Below are 21,992 nucleotides of genomic sequence, written 5' to 3' on the forward strand. Positions count from 1 at the left end.
CAGAGGAGAAGTTGTTTCCTGTCCTGAGAAAAATCAGGGTGGATAAATCCTCAGGGCAAAATGCACCTGACAAGGTGTACCCTCAGCCCCTGTGGGAGAGTAGTGTAGAAATTGCAGGAACCTTAGCAGAGATATTTAAAACATCTTTGCTACGGCTGAGGTGCCAGAGGATTGGAGGATAGATAATGTTGTTCAGTTGTTTAAGAAAGGCCCTAAGAATTTATTTTATTTATTTTATTCAGAGTTACAGTGCAGGTAAAGCTTTTTTGGCCCATTGGGCAGCATTGTCCAGCAACCCACCTATTTAATGCTAGCCTAATCACAATGACCAATTAACCTGTTAACTGGTGCGTCTTTGGGCTGTGGGAAGAAACTGGAGCACCTGGAGGAAACTCATGCACATGGGAAGAATGCACAAACTTCTTGGAGGATGCCAGCATTGAACTTCAAACTCCGACAGCCCGAGCTGTAGTAGCTTTGTGCTAACTACTATGCCACTGTGGTGCCCCAATAAGCCAGGAAATTATAGGCCAGTGGACCAGACATCAGTAATGGGGAAGTTATTAGGAAAGTATTCTAATGAACTAGATATATGGGTATTTGGATAGACAGTGACTGATTAAGGATAGTCAACATGGCTGTGTGCCTAGGAGGTCATGCCTAATCAATCTTAGACTTTTTTTGAGGAGGTTTCCAGATAAATTGATGAAGGTAAGGCAGTAGATGTTGTCTACATGAAATTTAGCAAGGCCTTTGACAATGTCCCCCATGGGAGGTTAGTCAAGAATGTTTAGTCACTTGATATTCAAGGTGAGGTAGTAAATTATATTGGACATAGGTTTCGCGAGAGAAGCCACGGAGTGGTAGTGAATGGTTACTTCTCTGACTGGAGGCCTATAAACAGTGGTGTGCTGCAGTTATTGTTGTTGTTTGTTATCTATTTCAATGATCTGGATGATAATGTAAACTGGATCAGCATACTTGCAGATAGTATCAAGATTGGGGGTGTGGCGGACAGTGAGAAAGACTATTTAAAGCTTGCAGCAGGATCTGGATCAGCTGGAAAAATGGGCTGAAAAATGGTAGATGGAATTTAATGCAGACAAGTATGAGGTGTTGCACTCTGGAAGGACCATAGGTCTTGGTGAGCAGAAAGGTACTAGGGAGGGTGTAGAACAGAGCAATCTGGGGATACAGATCCAAAATTCCTTGAAAGTGGAGTCACAGGTAGGTAGGGTCGTAAAGAAAACTGTTGGCACATTGGCCTTCATAAATCAATGTATTGAGTTGGGATATTATGTTGAAATTGTAAAAGGTGTTTGAGAGGCCTAATTTGGAGTATTGGGTGCAGTTTTGGTCACCTTCCCACAGGAAAGATGTAAGAAATACTGAGAGTGCAAAGAAGATTTACAAGGATGTTGCTGGAGCTTGAGGACCTGAGTAATAGGGAAATGTTGAATAAGTTAGGACTTCATTCTTTAGAATATAGAAGATTATGTGGAGATTTGATAGAGGTATGCAAAGTTGAGGGGTATAGATAGGGTAAATGCAAGCAGGCTTTTTCCATTGAGATTGGGTGAGACTACAACTGGAGGCCATGTGTTAAAGGTGAAAGGTGGAATGTTGAAGGGGAGCATGAGGGGGAACGTCTTCACTCAGGGTGGTGAGAGTGTGGAACAAATTTCCAGTGCAAGTAGTGGATTTGGGTTTGATTATAACATTTAAGAGAAATTTGGATAGGTACATGAACAGGAGGTATATGGAGTGCAGGTCAGTAGGACTCGGCAGATTAATAGTTCAGAACAGGCTAGATGGACTGAATAGCCTGTTTCTGTGCTGTAGGGTTCTGTGACTCTAAACCAGTCTTCGTGCTAGCCCTTTTGTTGAAGTTCCTTGGCCCCAGGTTGATGCTACTTTCTCTTAACTATGTTGCATCAGCTTTACTCATTCCTTTCTCTGATTCACCTTTTCCTACTCCCTCATCCTATATGAATGCTATTTAATCTGGAAAGTATTTTGAATTGGGTATTATTTCATTGTACCTGGAATAATTTTCCTACTGCACCTTAAGAAACATTCCTGTAAAGTGAAGGGGAAGGAATATCTTCAGGGACTGGGTGAATCCAATATAAAATACTGTGAAAGGAGAATACCAGTGGAAGAGTAGGTTCGGGCTGAAAATTCTGAGAACCTCCCGTTTTTTAAGGGATTTTGAGAAGTAACAGATACATTGGGTCATCATAGTTAGAACATAGAATAATACAGCACATTACAGGCCCTTCAGCCCGCAATGTTATGCCGACCCTCAAACTCTGCCTCCCACCTTAAATTCCTCCATATACCTGTCTAATAGTCTCTTAAACTTCACTAGTGTATCCGCCTGTACCACTGACTCAGGCAGTGCATTCCACGCACCAACCACTCACTGAGTAAAAAACCTTCCTCTAATATCCCCCTTGAACTTCCCACCCCTTACCTTAAAGCCATGTCCTCTTGTATTGAGCAGTGGTGCCCTGGGGAAGAGGCGCCGGATATCCACTCTATCTATTCCTCTTAATAACTTGTACACCTCTATCATGTGTCCTGTCATCCTCCTTCTCTCCAAAAATAGGAAAACAGATTATTATCTGAATGGTGGCCGATTAGGAAAAGGGGAGGTGCAACGAGACCTGGATGTCATTATACACCAGTCATTGAAAGTGGGCATGCAGGTACAGCAGGCGGTGAAAAAGGCAAACGGTATGCTGGCATTTATAGCGAGAGGATTCGAGTACAGGAGCAGGGAGGTACTACTGCAGTTGTACAAGGCCTTGGTGAGACCACACCTGGAGTATTGTGTGCAGTTTTGGTCCCCTAATCTGAGGAAAGACATCTTTGCCATAGAGGGAGTACAAAGAAGGTTCACCAGATTGATTCCTGGGATGGCAGGTCTTTCATATGAAGAAAGACTGGATGAACTGGGCTTGTACTCGTTGGAATTTAGAAGATTGAGGGGGGATCTGATTGAAACGTATAAGATCCTAAAGGGATTGGACAGGCTAGATGCGGGAAGATTGTTCCCGATGTTGGGGAGGTCCAGGACGAGGGGTCACAGTTTGAGGATAGAGGGGAAGCCTTTTAGGACCGAGATTAGGAAAAACTTCTTCACACAGAGAGTGGTGAATCTGTGGAATTCTCTGCCACAGCAAACTGTTGAGGCCAGTTCATTGGCTATGTTTAAGAGGGAGTTAGATATGGCCCTTGTGGCTACAGGGGTCAGGGGGTATGGAGGGAAGGCTGGGGCGGGGTTCTGAGTTGGATGATCAGCCATGATCATAATAAATGGCGGTGCAGGCTCGAAGGGCTGAATGGCCTACTCCTGCACCTATTTTTTCTATGTTTCTATGTTTCTATGTTTCAAAGAGTAAAACCCTAGCTCCCTTAATCTCTGATCATAATCCATACTCTCCAAACCAGGCAGCATCCTGGTAAATCTCCTCTGTACCCTTTCCAATGCTTCCACATCCTTCCTATAGTGAGGCAACCAGAACTGGACGCAGTACTCCGAGTGTGGCCTAACCAGAATTTTATAGAGCTGCGTCATTACATCGCGACTCTTAAACTCTAGCCCTCGATTTATGAAAGCTAGCACCCCATAAGCTTTCTTAACTACCGTGTCTACCTGTGAGGCAACTTCCAGTGATCTGTGGACATGTACCACCAGATCCCTCTGTCCCTCCACAATACCAAGTATCCTGCCACAGTAGAGCAGTTTTCACATTTTAAGTTAATTGATTGGATCAGATTAAATTTCCAGAAGCTGAGAGTTAAAAGGGCAAAGGGTGATGGTAAGTTGTTAAGCTCTGTGTTCCCACAAACCACTTGATTCTGAACTCTTTAATGAGAAATCTTGTGTACTTAAATTACTCTACTTATCTACTACACCAGTATTTCTAATGTGATAGTTTGGATTACATTAAAGACTATCATCCCAAATTAACTGGGCTTTTGTTTCTTAATTTTGCTCCTTGAAAATAATCATTCAAAAATGTGTTTAGTTAGTAAGATTCACATTCTGCCTGGTTCGTTGTTTTGGATATTGTATGTGAGTGAGGAATGATACCTCTGAATCCTAGTGTAGGACAAAAGGTGGGTTTAGTTGAAGATTGATATGTATTTCCAAAGGTAATATTATGTAAAATATATAAAAAGATGAACTTAACACAATCATTAGACATGCTGAAATGAACAGTTTCATTTTAGAACTTTTGAATCTGTAGGACAGTTTAGGCAGTTTGTCTTCTGGATAACTAAAGTGGTTGATTTTGTGAAAATCATGATGGGAGCAATTGGCTAGCTCTCTTAATACTCTACTTCTCTAATAAGCATTTTATTTTTCATCCACATTTGTTTACTCACCAGCTAATTGGTGGTAGAGCTGGTACAATGATTTAAAATAAGCAAGAGCAGAAATTAAATGTTTATTGCTGCTTCAGCATTTGATTAAAAATGGATGATCTTCTATATGTTCTGCTTTCATGTTCAAACGTCATATCCTTAAGTATGCAAGAAAGTTGATCTGTCTTTAATATGCACTGGGATGAGTCACCACAGTCGTTTTGCATTGAGAAATCTAAACATTCACTGTTCACTGGGTAATTTTTTTTCTCATTGCATTTCTCAATTCTGGACACCCCACGTAAGAAAAACTTTATCCCTACATCTGCCTCTAATACCCAATGAGAATTTTGCATGATTTATTGATAGCACCTCTTGTTCCTCAGTCTAGAAAGTAGATGAAGTCATCTATCTTCACTGGACAATTTATCCTAATCCTCCTGCCACCTCATTCTAGGAATCAATGATAGGAAGCTTTGTGTTATTCCCTCTATTGCAAATATATCCTTAAATGGGGAGATGAGATTTGAGCTCAAGTTGCAGTCTTATTCAGACCCTGTATTGTAGCTTTTTTCTTCTATTCAAATTGTCTAGCAATGAAGATCATCATGCAATTTACCTTCCTAATTGCATCATATGTGAGCACAAAGGCCCCTTTCAATGGCAGCACTTTTCACTCTCTTGCCATTTAAACAAATCTATTTTATGTGCCATACTGGTGTAACATTTTTCCATATCATGTTCTATCTTTCTTTCCTCACTATCCATTTGGTATGTCTACACCCCCTAAAGGGACTTACATGTCTAATACAAGCAATATCTCAGAAAGAGTAAAACTTGTAGATACTCCCTCAATTCTTGCTGCCCTATAACTTTCAATAATTATGGATATACTACAAGGTCTGTTTTTCTAAATCATTAATGTCGGTTTGGAATTTATTAGATCTCAGCATTAATCCCCGTGGTATCTGTTGGATTTGGCTAGGGAAAACACCCCAAACTAATCAGAGTTTGTATTTCTGATTGTTATGCATGTTTCAAAAGTGTATTTTGAGGAACAAAATCGTTCCTTCTGATCTTACACGGTATTGTGGACCAGCCCATAAATCCTGCATGAAGAATGGCTACAAGAAAAATACTCCAAGGCAGTGAATACATCAGGAACATGTTGGTTTCTTTAAGTGAAAACGTTCTTTAAATAAAACAATAATCACTTTTTACTTGACTTTTTATTTCCAGAAGTCCAGTTTACTTGGAGATCCTCCCTTGTTACTTCAGGGAGCTATGGAGCTTGGATCAAAAATTACATCAAATCCTGGGAAAGGGATTTTGGCTGAATCATCAAAGGGTAAATGGAAATCTTTTGAGTTGCATTACCAATAAATAATAGGATCACCGGAGTCAATCCATGAATGAAATGAATATTAAAGATTTGAAACTAATGTATTATAAACATTGTGGAACTATTGTGGCTTGTGAGTTCCTCAGAATGGAGTAACAAAATTCCTGTGTAGTTCTTATAACTTCATAATTGTTACTGCCCTCCAGCTTTCTCATCAATAATAATAGATATTTATTACATGCTATGCTGATGCATATCACTGATACAGGTTTTGAACTCATTGGACTTGGGCACCGATCTCTACTGTCACCCTGAAATCATTTGACAAGGCCATTGTAGAGCTTGGAGAATCTGCTGTAGTTGGGACAGGGAATGAGTAGATGAGGAAATGGAGCCATCCTTCCATTATTCATGCTGGATTTCTGTATTTTCCCAGTGAATGGAATAAACTCAAATACTGTCCTGTATGGTGCTCCTCCATTTTGAGTGATCATAGGCCAGGATTACTACAGGTCAGTAGGAGTACTGACTTGTGGGAATCACATTTACTTATGCTCAAGAATGTCCACGGGGCATTCAAGATGACACTTTTACCATGACTGGGCTTGGAATTCAAAGGCTGCTTTGAGAGACTGGACTGGTGAAGGCTGTGGTGAATTTCTTCTTGGACTGTTGTCAAGGAACCAACAAATAATCAGATTGTGTCAGTATTATAAATCTATATTTGTAAATAAAAGATACAAAAAAAAACCTCATTACATTACATAGGACTACCTTTTGACCAAACCTTAACCATCTTTGTGTATGAATGCGATATTCCTCACATTCGCCATCTACTTGGATTTTGATTATTATGTATAGATAATACAGGTATTCCCCGCTTTTCGAACGTTCGCTTTACGAAACCTCACTGTTACGAAAGACCTACATTAGTTACCTGTTTTCGCTAACAGAAGGTGTTTTCACTGTTATGAAAAAAGGCAGTGCGCCGCATGCCCCGAGCAGCTAAACTCTTCCCCCAGCACTGCATTCTCGCCGGCATTGCTTAAACACGTGCCTGTGTGCAGCCGTTAGCAAGATGAGTTCTAAGGTATCGGAAAAGCCTAAGGGTGTTACACTTAGCGAAAACTAGATATAATTAAGCGTTTTGATCGTGGTGAACGAAGAAAGCAAAAAGTGAGTTTGGCTTGTGGAAGTTGATGAAGATGATGTTGAAGAGGTTTTAGCATCCCATGACCAAGAACTAATAGATGAAGAGCTGATGCAATTGGAAGAGGAAAGGATAACAATCGAAACCGAATGCGGTAGCGAACGGACCGAAAGTGAAGTCGTCCAGGAACTGAACGTGAAGCAACTGCGTGAGATTTGCGCTGCAATGATAAAGTACGACTTTAATTTTGAAAGGGTACGTTGGTTTAGGGCATATTTGCAAGATGGTTTGAGTCCTTACAAAGAACTGAATGATAGAAAAATGCACGAGGCTAAGCAGTCAAGCATACTGTCGTTTTTCAAGCCTTCCACATCAGCCACAGCAGATGACAAACCTCGACCTTTGACATCGAGGCAGGCAGGCATAGAAGAAGATGACCTTCCTGCCCTGATTGATGAGATGACACCCCAGTGTCCCACCACCCCAACCCCCGGGCCGCGGACCGATACTTTGCCATGGAGAATGTAGCGGTAGCCGGGACGCACCCAGCATATCTTTAAGAAAAAAGCCGAAATAAAGAAGCTAATTAATTAGGTGCCACCTGGCACCTAAATGTCGGCCCAGATCAGAGGCGATTGCCGATTGTGTTGCCTCTGATCTGGGCTGACATTTACATGCTGGGCAGCGCCTAATTAATTAGCTTGTTTATTTCGGCTTTTTTCTTAAAGATGTGCTGGGTGCGTTCCAGCCACTGCTGTACCCCTGCATTCTTCGCGGATCAGTATCAGTCGGCGGCCTGGAAGGTGGGAGCCACTGCACCACCCCAACCTCCGACGACTCAGCCTAACACACCATCATCAGTGTGCTTGGTGCTGTCTTCCCGATTCCGGTAAGTGATACTACACTGTACATACATTATTTCTACTTTATATAAGCTGTGTATTTTTTTGCATTATTTGGTGTGATTTGGCAGCTTCATAGCTTAAAGGTTGCTGGAGAGAGTGTTTCTGCTGAGAGCGCTTGCGTGAGATTTTTGCTATGGAGAACAGTGTGGCAATGGTTGTAGAGAAGTATTTCTACTTTATATAGGCTGTGTATCATATCATTCCTGCTTTTACTATATGTTACTGTTATTTTAAGTTTTATGTGTTATTTGGCATGATTTGGTAGGTTAATTTTGGGTCTGCGAATGCTCCCAAATTTTTCCCATATAAATAAATGGTAATTGCTTCTTTGCGTTACGACATTCCGGCTTACAACCTGCTCTACCTTCAGATGGCGGGGGAACCTGTAAAGTGAAGGAACTAGAAGGTGAAATATATTGGCTTTATTTGCATTGTTTCTCCCACTAAAAGAAATGTATTCATATTTCAAAACAAAATTTGAATTTAAAATGCTCACAATTGCTTTGAACATATTTTGACAGTAATTCAACTATTCTGGAATCAACAGATGTTGTTTCATCACAGGTGTTCCAGTTCCTGCATTTCGTGCTGAACTTGCTAAAGCAGCTGCACAACCAGCAGTGGGGACTTTGCCATTTTGGTCCAGTGAGAGGTTCTTGGGGCAAGAAGTGACTGAGCAGAAAACCTTCGTGGAAAAGTCAAATCTGGTCATGGGGCCACCGCCACTTTCTGCTCCTGTTAGACAGACTCATCTTCAAGGCATTCCCAATTTTGTTCCAGGTGGTTTTTTGGCCAGCCACCAAAAGGAGCAAACTCGACCAACTACTCCTATGAATGGGAACTTTTGGGTAAGTATTTTGCTGTCTTTTTTCATCCTTTCTACTTCCCATCTCTTAGCAATTAGAAGTATGGAAAATATGACTTGAATTTGTAGTTCTTGCAGTAATGCTGTCTGATAATGTTTCTGTAATGTACGATGAAAAATCTACTGTATCATTGTGCAAAAGCTGGATCTTAAATTAATGCTAGTTTTATTTGAATACCTGCATTTTAAATATAATGAAAGCATGCCATGTGGAATAGCACTGTCTCAAACCCTGAAAATCAATTGAATATTTTTATTTATGTCATCTGCAATTAGGATATCTTCTGTTATTGTGTCATTTGATGTCCTTGGAAATAACCTTGTATCTGAAGTAACTCAGCAATAATTAATCAAATGAATATAAACTTATTTCTTCTATCCACTAACTGATAATCTTGACTCTCTTATCAGTGTGGAGAGTGTTTGTTTAAAACTAAGCTGAAACTTTGGACAATAGTTCATGGATATAACAAATGTAGATTACATGACATTTAGTAAACCTGAAGCCCAATAGTGCTGGTTTTAAAAATCTCTTGCTAAATACAGTACAATGAGTATTGTATTAAGACATTAAAACATCAGCAACATTTGTTACTTGTGATAACAAGATGATGAAACTCTACACTTATTAATGTCCAATAAATAGTTTTCAGGAAATGGAGTCTACTATTCTTAATGGTCTTAGCTATTTCAGATCCATGCTTAAGTTTGCTGACAACACAACTGCTGTTGGCAAATCAAAGGTGGTGACAAATCAGCATGTAGGAGGGAGATTGAAAATCTGGCTGAGTGGAGCCACAACAACAACATCTCACTCAATGTCAGCAAGACCAAGGAGCTGATTATTGACTTCAGGAGAAGGAAACTAGAGGTCCTTGAGCCAGTCCTCATTGGGAGGTCAGAGGTGGCGAGGATCAGCAACTTTAAATTCCTTGGTGTAATATCACTGGATCTGTCCTGGGCCCAACACATAAGTGCAGTCACAAAGACAAGATGGCAGCACCTCTATTTTAGAAGTTTGTGAAGATTCAGCGTGACATCTAAAACTTTGACAAACTTCTATAGATGTGGAGAGAACATTAACTGGTTCCATCGCGGCCTTGTATGGAATCACCAATGCCCTTGAATGGAGAATCCTACAAAAGTAGTGGATATGGCCCAGTGCATCATGGGTAAAGCCCTCCCTTCTATTGGGCACATCTACACGGAGTATTGTCACAGGAAAGCAGCATCCATCATCAAGGAGCCCTGTCACCCAGGCCATGCTCTCTTTTTGCTATTGCCATTCAGAAGAGGGTACAGGATTCTCAGGATCCTCACCACCAGGTTCAGGAACAGATTAACCCTCAACCATCAGGCCTTGAACAAGTGGGAATAACTTCAATCAACTTCACTCACCCATCACTGAACTGTTCCTACAACCTGTGGACCCATTTTCAAGGACTCTTCATCTCATGTTCATCTCATTCTCATTCTCATTCTCTCTCTCTCTCTCTCTCTCTCTCTCACTCACTCACTCACTCACTCACTCACCTACCTACCTACCTACCTACCCACCCACCCACCCACCCTTTTGTATTTGCAGGCCAGTTGGTGACGTCAATGTACTTGGATAATAAATTTATTTTGAACTTCCAACTCTAAAAGTACTTCCACTTGTTAGAGGGAACGAGATGATAAATGTCAGCTTGGCCAATATTGTAATCTAATTAAATCAAAGCTTTAATAATGTATGCATTTTTTTAACCATGCGTCTTATTTTGTAAAAAAATAATTTTCTTAATGGCAGCTGTTTAGGACACAAACCATTTCATGTTTGCTGGAATAGCAGAGAGATATGAGCTAATAATGGAACCTGCTTGGTATGTTTTTTAAGTCACAAGCATTGTCATTTGATCAAAATGTAAATATTTATGGTATTGCAGAAACTATCTCCAGTCAAAGCTGGTGCTCAGATATGAAATGTGAGGAGGAAGTGAGGAGTTTGACTTTAGTTGTAAGGAACCTGATATTTGTATTTGATCATCAGATTTCAATTTTATCTTTCAATCACTCTAAATGTATTCTACTTATCTTTAAATCAGCTCGCTTGAATTATGCTTAGTTCACTCAATAGCTCCTCTACACCATGTCAGCCCTAGATAGAGATGTGGGCCTCAGTGAATCTTGCTATCCAATGAGACCTATGAAGTTATTGATGAGATCTAGCAAGCCCTAATTGATAACTAAGCTGTGGGTAGTTTCAGACTGAGACTTCACATTAGAAAGATTTGATGACTTTAATAGGGGCTGGGAAATAAAATCTCATTTCTTTTGAGCCTAAATACTCATAACAGTGTGTTTTTTAATGTTTCTGACATTTTATTTGAAGAAATTCTAAATATACTTAGAATTTAAATATTAAAGTGCAAATAATTAAAAATAATAAAATGTTTTCCTGTTTTAAGTGTCCTTATTTGTTTTTAATACTTGGCTTCCATTTGTGGATGCTTTTTAAGTGAATAGGAGATTCTCTTTATAAGCCAGCTCTGTACTTCAGATCCAGGGTGTACTTATATGCAATCTTTCAAAATCACTGGCTGCAGCCTGCACGGTTCAACCTAATATCATTCTATGTGAGTCAAGAAAATAGTTGATTTTTTAAAACAGTTCAACTTCCATAATGGCTGATTAGTAGAAGAAAATAAACTTGTTAATTCAAAGTCTTGTTTCTGTGCAGAATGCTGCAGTGAGCAACCAATCGTTATTGCTAGGAGTCCCACCAAATGATCTAAAAATACCAAACAATCCCTATCTTAACTTTTGCAATATGCTGCCAAGTCCGAATTTTCATGGTGAGTAATCTGAGGAGGTGTACATTCTGTTAATGGGAATTAACTTGGGATGTGTGTTTGTAGAGTGGGGTCTATGGAAAGATGTGGAGGTGTTGGTGTGGAGGCATGGGGTGCTGTGACGAAGGAGGAAACTGGCTAGAATTTATGTGACGACAACAAGGGGATTTTCTTCACAACCATCAGAACTTGCTGCCTTCTCTTCCCCTGTACAGCCAGTCTGATTAAGCAAAACAATGGACGTATTCATATCAGGTAGCTTCAGTGAAGATAGAAGCAATTTAAAACTTTAGATAAGTGAACATTTTAGTATTAAGGTTATGCTGACCTTAGTATTTCCAACCTTTTCTGTATAATCCCATGTTTTATGTGCAGTATTTTGCTGTTATTGTTGGTTTAAATTTTTGTACCAATTTGAAACCATTTTTATTTTAAATCCTTTCAGTTGGAAATGCTAATAAGCACACTCCTGTACAACAGCATGATGCAGTTCTGGAATCCATATTGAATCCAGCCATTTCTAGAGCAGCCAAAAAGTTGCAGACCTCTGCTTCACAGTGCACATTTGACTGTTATACTACGTATGCACCCAACTATGGGGATTATACACAGGTAGTGTCACAGATGCCCATCTGTATTAGTTGAATGTCAAAGTTGTCTTTTAATTTAACTGCAGTTTTCCTGTTGTTCCAAGGACAGAAATCATTAGTCTGAACAGCTTTTTTTCTCCTACATTTTAAACAAGTGATTTGGATACACAACTTTTTAGAAGTGCTGAACAGAACATGTCAAAATCTGCTCATCTTATCTGGGAATTGTAGATACAAAACTTATTGCAGCACATATAGTGGTTCTCTTATAATGGTGAGCTCTTAGGTACTTCATGTAAGAGGCTTATATACACTAAATGGCCACTTCATTGGGTACACTTTGCTAATGCAAATATCAAATAGCCAGTCATGTGGCAGCAACTGAATGCATAAAAGCATGCAGACGGGGTCAAAAGGTTCAGTTGTTCGGACCAAACAACAGAATGGGGAAGAAATGTGATCTAAGTTGTTTGAATAGCTCAGAAATTGCTATTCTCCTGAGATTTACACACACAACTTTCATTAGTGTTTACAGAGAATAGTGGTGGAAAAGCAAGAAACATCTAATGAGCAGCAGTTCCATAGGCGAAAATGTCTTGTTAATGAGAGGACTCAGAAGAATGGGCAGACTGGTTCAAGCTGACAGGAAGGCAGTAGTAACTGAAATAAGACCATAAGATAAAGGAGCAGAAGTCGGCCATTTGGCCCATCAAGTCTGCTCCACCATTTTATCATGAGCTGATAACTACCCATTACAACTGTGGTATGCAGAAGAGCATCTCTAACCATAAATAACATGTTGAACCTTGAAGTGGATGGGATATAACAGATGAACACCATACCAGGTTCCACTCCTATACCTAATAAAGTGGCCACTGAATATTTGTGCCACATAGAAATGAGCTGAAAGTTGTCCAGATGACAAGTTTCATTAAAGAAAAGCTTTATATATAAACTGTTTTCTTCTTGCATTCCAATATGTTCCATTTTCCATTATAGTTTATCGTCACTGATATACAGTATGTCATCAAATTTGATTTTTTGGCAGCAGTACTGTGCAATACATCAAAAATACTATAAGCTGCACTGCAAAATATAAAAAAAAGTAATCGAAAAAGTGAGATAGTGTCCATTCAGAAGTCTGATGGCAGAGGGGAAGAAGCTGTTCCTAAGAAGTAGTGTGTGCATTTTCAGGCTCCTGTACTTCCTGATGATAGCAATGAGAAGATGGTATGTCCTGGATGGTGAGTGTCCTTAATGATGAATGTCACCTTGAGGCATCACCTATTGCAGATGTCCTCAGTGGTGGGGAGGCTAGTGCTTCTGATGGAGCTAGCTATGTTACAACTCTCTGCAGCATTTTCTGATCCTGTGCAGTGGCCTCTCCATACCAGACGCTAATGCAAGCAGTCAGAATGCTCTCGGTAGATCTATAGAAATTTGCTAGTAACTATACTTCCAACTGGATCAATTCTGTTTATGTTCAACAGTTCATTCATCTTTTATGGTTCACATTGCTGCCCTTCATGTTGTCAAAATATATTTAAATGGTGGTCAATATGATGCAGACTTCATTGAAGTATAAATCATCATTCCAAAAAAACCATAAGATATAGGAGCAAATAAGGCTGTTCGGCCCATCAATTTTGCCATTCAATCATGGCTGTTTTCTTTCTTCTCTCAACCCCATGTACTCGTCTTCCCCCTGTAATCCTTAATTCTTTTACCAGCCAAGAACCTATCCATCTCTGCCTTAAATGCACTCAATGACTGCTTCCTCAGCCCTCTGGTAACAAATTCCACAGATACACCATTCTTTGGCTGATGAAATCCATCCTCATCTCAGTTTTAAAGGGCTGTCTTGTTATTCTAAGGTTATGCCCTCAGATCCTAGTCCCTCTTACTAATGAGAACATCCTCTCCATGTCTACTCTATCCAGGCCTTTCAGTATTTGGCAAGTTTTAACATGATTTTTTTCCCCACCCTCCCCAATCCTTCTGAATTCCACAGTACTTGAATTTACTCTTTGATTCACAATGCAGAACATTCTAATTTGCAGTGTCCTTTGGATTCAATTAAATGAATTCTAGCTGGTTTCTTATCAAATGCTTTGCTATTTTGGTGTTTTAACTACATCTTTTACTTGGTTATCTATGAACAATTGCTTTTGATTATGGAACTTTGTTACGTTATGAAAGATGAATTCACTGCCACTATTTCTTTTCAGTCTGGAAATTGTGAACCTGTCTATATGTTTATAGGAGACCATGCAACAGTGGCACCAGAATTCTGTAACATCTCACAACTCTTCTGAGGCATTTATTCCAGAGTGTGGAAAAGAACAATGTGAGGCAAGTAAAATTTCAATTGGATTCCATTCAGTAATTTTGCTGTGATGTTTCAGTTCAGGTCAGAAATTACTTGGTTTAGATTCAACCCTTCACTGTTGCTCCATTGCTCCAACATGCTCTGTCATTATATAAGAACACTCTTAAATTGTGCCATGGTGTCTGTGTGCTTTTGCTTGGCAGAGGCTGTGGCAGTGGTAAGTGCAATGCTGGTAGCCTTTAAGATCAATGATAACTTCACATAAAAGCCATCCAAACACTGAATCAGTTGCCTAAGAAAAAAAATACATGATTTATAATATAAACTGAATTGCTGCTTTGACATTTTGTGCTCTTAGGGGCAATTTATCCAAAGGGTTCTGGGAATGTGCAATGTCTAAAATGTAACTGATAACTTAGAAAGAATCATCCTTTGGAATTACTACTGAGAAAAGTGAAATACTTTCTTACTCAATATCTTCTGTAAAGCAAATATCATCACCTTTTCAAAGTGGTGCAATCAAATCATTGTGATTTCTCTTTATGCCAGCTGGGCTCTTGTCTTTGTACTAAAAGGTGATCAGTTCAATTCCCACTTCGAGGACTTAATCACAAAAATGTAGGCTGACGTTCTACAAACGTAATTTATCTATGAGTACTAAATTAGAGCACAGTACAGCATAGGAATGGGCTCTTCGGCCCACCATACATGTGTGAAGTGTGTAGCATGGTAGCGTAATGGTTAGCACAATGCTTTACAGTACAGATGACCTGGTTCAATTCCCACCGCTACCTGTAAGGAGTTTGTAAGTTATCCTTGTGACTGCTTTGGTTTCCTCCGGGTGCTCCGGTTTCCTCCCACCATCCAAAGAGGTACCAATTGGTAGGTTAATTGATCATTGTAAATTGACCCATGATTAGGCTGTGATTAAATAAGGGTGGGTGGTGTGGCTAGAGGGCATATTCCATGCTGTATCTCAATAAATAAATAAAAGTAAATGTTATCCTGAATAATTATAGTAATGACACCTAATTAATCTAATTTCTTCAGCCTGCATTAGATCCTTACTCCTCAATCTTTTACATATTCATGTGTCTCATAAGAGCCTCATAAACGCTTCTATCATATCTACCTCCACCACAGCTACCGGGAGTGCACTGCAAGCACCACTGTAATAAAGCAAAACTTACCCAATGCATCTCCCATGCATATCCCTTGAACTTTGTCCCTCTGATCTTAAATGCATGCCATTTAGTATTAGACATTTCCACCTGGGGAGGGGGGAGTGGAGATAAAATACCATCTGTCTCTTTATGCCTCTCATAATCTTATAAACTATCAGGTCTTCCCAAGCCCTATACTACTCCAGAGAACATCGCCCTAGTTTGTACAACCTCTCCTTGTACCACCTGTCCTGTAGTCCAGGCAGCATTCCAGTAAGACTTTCTGCATTTTCCCCATAGTCTTTTTGACCTTCCTATAATAGGATGACAAGAATTGAATGCAATACTCTAGATGCAGCTGAGCTAGAGTTTTATAATGCTGCCATGTAACTTCCTGATCCTTGAACTCAATGCCTCGACTAATAAAGAGCAGCATGCGATATGCCATCTTTACCACTCTATCGACTTGTGCAACCACGTAGAGGGAGCTATGGAAATGCACCACAAAATCCCTCTGTTAAAGATATTGCCTTTGATTGTGTATTGTTCCTTTACATTTGATCTACCAAAGTACAACACCTCACACTTGCTTGGATTAAACTCAACCTGTCATTTCTACAACTGAGCTGATATCCAGCTGAATCCTTTGGCAATTTTTATGTTATCCGCAATCCATTCATTCACATGTTTATTCAAGTTAAGATGTCCCCTGCTTTTCGAACGTTCGCTTTACGAAACCTCACTGTTACGAAAGACCTACATTAGCTACCTGTTTTTGCTAACAGAAGGTGTTTTCGCTGTTACGAAAAAAGGCAGCGCGCGAAAAAAAGCAGCGTGCGCCCCGAGCAGCCGCTTCTCCTCCAGATTCGGAAATGCATTCTCGTCGGCATTGCTTAAACATGTGCCTGTGAGCAGCCATTAGCAAGATGAGTTCTAAGGTATCGGAAAAGCCTGAAAGAGCTCATAAGGGTGTTACACTTAGCGTAAAACTAGACATAATTAAGCGTTTTGATCGTGGTGAACCAAGTAAGGACAAAGTGAGTTTGGCTTGTGGAAATTGACGAAGATGATATTGAAGAGGTTTTGGCATCCCATGACCAAGAACTAATAGATGAAGAGCTGATGCAATTGGAAGAGGAAAGGATAAGAATCAAAACCAAATGCAGTAGCGAACAGACCGAAAGTAAAGTTGTCTAGGAACTGAACGTGAGGCAACTGCGTGAGATTTTCGCTGCAATGATAAAGTACGACTTTAATTTTGAAAGGGTACATCAGTTTAGGGCATATTTGCAGGATGGTTAGAGTGCTTACAAAGAACTGTATGATCTAAAAATGCGCGAGGCTAGCAGTCAAGCAAGCCTTCCACATCAGCCACAGCAGACAACGAACCTCGACCTTCGATATCGAGGCAGGCAGATATAGAAGAGGATGACCTGCCTGCCCTGATGGAAACAGACGACACCTCAGTTTCCCACCACCCCAACCCCCAGGCCGCGGACAGATACCGATCCCGAAGAATGCAGCGGTAGCCGGGACACACCCAGCACATCTTTAAGAAAAAAGCTAAAATAAGCAAGCTAATTAATTAGGCGCCGTCTGGCATGTAAATGTCGGCCCAGATCAGAGACGATTGCCGATTGCGTTGCCTCTGATCTGGGCCGACATTTACATGCCGGGTGGCACCTAATTAATTAGTTTGTTTGTTTCGGCTTTTTTCTTGAAGATGTGCTGGGTGCGATCCGGCTGCCGCTGTACACCTGCATGCTTCGCAGATCGGTATCAGTTTGCTACCCAGAGGGTAGGGGCCATTGCACCAATCCAGCCTCCGACGACTCAGCCTAACACACCATCATCAGTGTGCTCGGCACTGTCCCAATTCCGGTAAGTGATACTACACTGTACATACATTATTTCTACTTTATATCGGCTGTGTATTTTTATGTGTTATTTGGTATGATTTGGCAACTTCATAGCTTAAAGGTTACTGGAGAGCGCCTGTGTGAGATTTTCGCTACGGAGAACAGTGCGGTAATGATTGTGGAGAAGTATTTCTACTTTATATAGGATGTGTATTCATCATATCATTCCTGCTTTTACTATATGTTACTGTTATTTTAGGTTTTATGTGTTATTTGGCATGATTTGGTTGGTTATTTTTGGGTCTGCGAACGCTCAAATTTTTCCCATATAAATAAATGGTGATTGCTTCTTCGCTTTACGACATTTCGGCTTACGAACTGTTTCATAGGAACACTCTACCTTCGGATGGTGGGGGAAACCTGTATGTACATCAACAGAGACCCCAGTATGGATTCCTGTGGAACACATTAAGTCACAGATCTCCAGCCAGAATGCAACTCATCGACAACTATCTGTTATGGGCAAGGCAATTTTGAATTCAAATGCCAAGTCACCATAGATCTTGAGCATCTTAATTTTGTGGATCAGCCTGCCTTGTGGAACATTGGGGAATGCCTTACAAAAGTCCCTAAACAACATCCACTGCTCTACTTTCATTATTCACCTTTGTCATCTCCTTGAAAAACTCAATCGTTCATAAGATGTGATGTATTCATGCATGAGTTGAAATGGACACTGTCGGCAATGTGTTTGACTGGGATGGAAGTGTCCACTGTAGCAAAAGATAATATTCTCTTTTTGGCACTCTAGCATTTTCGTAAGTTGTGTGTAGCCAATTTGTAATGTCCCAAAACTTCTTTAATCAATAACCTCTATATTATTAAGAAAATTAGTTATGAATCCTTCATGATAATGAAATGTGCTGCTTGTGGCTTATGTTCACCTACTGAACATAACTTCATCCTTAACAGAGGGACTTTGGTGCAATTCCATAGCTCCCTGAAAGTGGTTGCACAAATTGAGGAGGTGGTGTGGTTAAAGATGGCATATGTCATGTTTTTGTTTATTAGTCGAGGCACTGAGTTTAAGGGTCAGGAGCTTTTACTTTGATTTAAATTTTCACCTTTTGTCCTTCAGCCTCTTCCCATTGAAAAGACACTCCCATTCATTTCTGTCTTATCATAATTTATTATTTCTTCATTGGATAAGTTTTACCTTAATTTTTTTAAGGTATTATATTTTTGCTGTTTAGGTACCAGCACCAACTTTTGTTAAGACATCATTTGCTCCTCATGAAGCATTCCATAACCAGGTAAGAAACTGAATATGCAGCAACTATAATCTATCACTATGTATTGCTCAGTTTCTACTTTTGTCAGAAGCTTACCAATTGCTTATATTTCATATATAATTTGCTATATGATATTAGTGAAATATTTCTCAGAGTTCCCTTGAATAACTTCCTAATGTCTAATTCAAGCCAATAAAATATGAACAGATTCTAAATGCAAAGATAATTGCTGCCATTCCTGCTTTTCAATTTTAATTATCCAAGTTTGGTACTATGTCCCTGTCACTTGATCAATTCCTCTTTTCAGCTGGGTATTTTACATTGTGCATGTTAATCACATTTTGCAACTCCAAATCAGCTTAGCTCAACCATGTTTTATTTATTCTCCAGAGAGGTGTTTTTAAAGCTGAAGATATTTAGTTTTTATCTTTGTGTGCATTTTCCAAGTGAATTTTCATTGTTTTTTTAAATGAAGGTGTACTATATACTCATTTTTGTTAAATATCTAAAAATCAAATGGTGTATCTTTGTCTTTTTCATCTGTAGGATTAGGGAATATTGAGTGTGTTATCCAGTTATTATGCAAACTAGCATTTCCGCTAAATTTTAATGTTTGGAGAATTTTTGGTATTATTGATCAGGTTTGCGGTTACTGTAGTCTCAAAAGCAATTCGACTCCTGATTGGACTAATGGGGTTGTAATTAGAATGCTTATGCAAGTGCACAGAATATAAATCAATGTATATATTTCAAGAGAAGATCTGCAGAATGCTGCAAGTCCAAAGGAACACACACAGAATGCTGGAGGATCTCAGCAGGCCAGGCAGGATCTATGGAAATGAGTAAACATTATTCATTTTTGTTCATTGTTCATTATTCCTGACATTCCGAGATATCAGTCCATGCATGGCCTCCTGTACTGCCACGATGAGGCCACATGCAGATTGGAGGAGCAATACATAATATTGCATCCAGGTAGCCTCCAACCAGATGGCATGAACATAGTTTCCTTCAACATCCAGTAATGCCTTGCCCCCTTCACCATTCCTATTTCCCTCTCTCATCTTATTTCCTTACCTGTCCATCAACCCATCTGGTGCTCCTACCCCTTAAGCCCTTTAAATCTTTCACCAATCAACTTCCCAGCTCTTTGATTCACCTTCCCCGTTCCCAGTTTCACCTATAACCTGCCACCTTGTACTTCTTCCCCGCCCCCTCATCTTCTTACTCTGACTTTTCTTTCTTTCCAGTCCTGATGAAGGGTCTCAGTCCAAAACATCAACAATTTACTCTTTTCCATAGGTGCTGCCTAGCCTGTGGAGTTCCTCCAGGATTGGGTGTGTGTTGCTATACATATATTTAAAAAGCCTTTTATTATATTTTGTATGTAGTGCAGTTTACTTGTGCTGTTTTTAGATTGGCAGCTGTTTATAACAAATTAATTTCTGAAAGATGGGGTGCTTGGCACTACATAAATGAATGATGGTTCAGAACTACTTAATGTTATAATATTTTGTGACCATTGAAATGTTGTAAATTACTTGGTAAGATACCGTCCTATGACCTAGGGGATGTTGCAGTGTCTAATTCTTTGGAAATAGGACAGGCGGAATATAAGGTCCATCTGCAGTGCTGAGCGATTCATGTTAAGCTCAATACCATAATTTTATTGGTCATTAAAGAGTTTGCATTGTTTGAGTATTGCTATAATTGGATGTAATTTAAGCAAAAAATGAATAAGATAGATTTATGGTAGACTAATTGCCATTGACATTCACTAAATTGATTCTTACGTTGAGAAACCAAGCAGACTCATTCTAAATTCAAATTTAAGATGAGAGATGTGCTCATTGAAACAAAATTATTATGGGGCTTGACAGGGTAAATGCAGGGATGATCTTTTCTGAACACTTCTCAAAGTAAGGCGTCAAAGTCTAAGAAAGTTGAGATCAAAGTAAGTCAAAGTAAAATTTATTATCAAAGTGTGTATACAGTCTGTGGCCACTTTATTAGATACACCTGTACACCTGTTCGTTAATGCAGATATCTCATCAGCCAATCACGTGCAACAACTCAAGAGGTTCAGTTGTCCAGACCAAACATCAGAATGGGGAAGAAATGTGATCTAAGTGACTGATCATGGAATGATTGTTGCTGCCAGACAGGGTGGTTTGAGAACTTCTGAAATTGCTGATCTCCGGGAATTTTTACACTCAACAGTCTCTAGAGTTTACAGAGAATTGTACGCAAAACATAAAACATCCAGTGAGTGGTAGTTCTGTGGGCAAAATTGCTTTGTTACTGAGAGAGGTCAGAGGCAGACTGGTTCAAGCTGACAGGAACTCAAATAACCACGCATTACAACAATGGTGTGCAGAAGAGTATTTCTGAATGCACAACAGGTAAATTTTGAAGTGGATGGGCTACAGCAGCAGGAGACTTCACCAAGTTCCATTTCTGTGGCCCCTTTATAAGTACACTCCTGTACAGTGACTATAAAAAGAATTCAACCCCCTTGGAAATTTTCATGTTTTATTGTTTTACAACATTGAATCACAGTGGATTTAATTTGGCTTTTTTTGACACTAATCAACAAAAAAACTTATGTCAAAGTGAAAACAGATCTCTATAAAGTGATCTAAATTAATTACAAATATAAAACACAAAATACTTGATTGTATCAGTATTCACCCCCTTTAATATGACACACCAGATCATCACTGGTGCAGCTAATTGGTTTTAGAAGTCACATAATTAGTTAAGTTAAGGTCTGTTTTTGGAGACCTGTGTGCAGTCAAGGTGTTTCAATTAACTGTAGTAAAATACACCTGTATCTGGAAGGTCCAACTGTTGGTGAGTCAATATCCTGACCAAAACTACACCATGAAGACAAAAGAGCACTCCAAGCAACTCTATGAAAAGGTTATTGAAAAGCACAGGTCAGGAGATGGATACAAGAAAATTTCCAAGTCCCTGTTATCCCTTGGATTACATTTAAGGTAATTATCAAGAAATAGAAAGAATATGGCACAGCTGTAAATCTGTCTAGAACAGACATGCTCAAAAATTGAGTGACTATGCAAGAAGGGGATGAGTGGGGGAGTTCACCAAGAGACCTATAACAACTCTAGAGGAGTTACAAGCTCCAGTGGCTGAGACAGGAGAGACTGTGCATACAACAGCTGTTGCCCTGGTGCTTCACCAGTTGCAGTTTTATGTGAGAGTGGCAAAGAGAAAGCCACTGTTGGGGGGTGGGGGAAGCTCACATGAAATTTCAGCTTGAGTTTGC

At 39.7% G+C, this 21,992-nt stretch overlaps 1 protein-coding gene across 7 annotated transcripts in view; it reads left to right on the top strand.

Moving 5' to 3' along the window:
• raver2 (ribonucleoprotein, PTB-binding 2) overlaps positions 1-21,992 on the top strand; it is a 173,028-nt gene that overhangs the window by 112,398 nt on the left and 38,638 nt on the right. For 6 of the 7 annotated variants that reach the window (XM_063064137.1, XM_063064138.1, XM_063064139.1 and 3 more), the window contains exons 8-13: positions 5,617-5,725; positions 8,339-8,622; positions 11,359-11,473; positions 11,916-12,082; positions 14,323-14,412; positions 18,665-18,724. In XM_063064137.1, coding sequence (XP_062920207.1) covers positions 5,617-5,725; positions 8,339-8,622; positions 11,359-11,473; positions 11,916-12,082; positions 14,323-14,412; positions 18,665-18,724 — 825 coding nt within the window. The remainder of the gene's footprint in view (positions 1-5,616; positions 5,726-8,338; positions 8,623-11,358; positions 11,474-11,915; positions 12,083-14,322; positions 14,413-18,664; positions 18,725-21,992) is intronic. The other variant, XM_063064140.1, reaches the window with a different exon arrangement.

Source organism: Mobula hypostoma, chromosome 12 (assembly GCF_963921235.1).
Source record: "Mobula hypostoma chromosome 12, sMobHyp1.1, whole genome shotgun sequence".
NCBI classification, from domain to species: Eukaryota; Metazoa; Chordata; class Chondrichthyes; order Myliobatiformes; family Myliobatidae; genus Mobula; species Mobula hypostoma.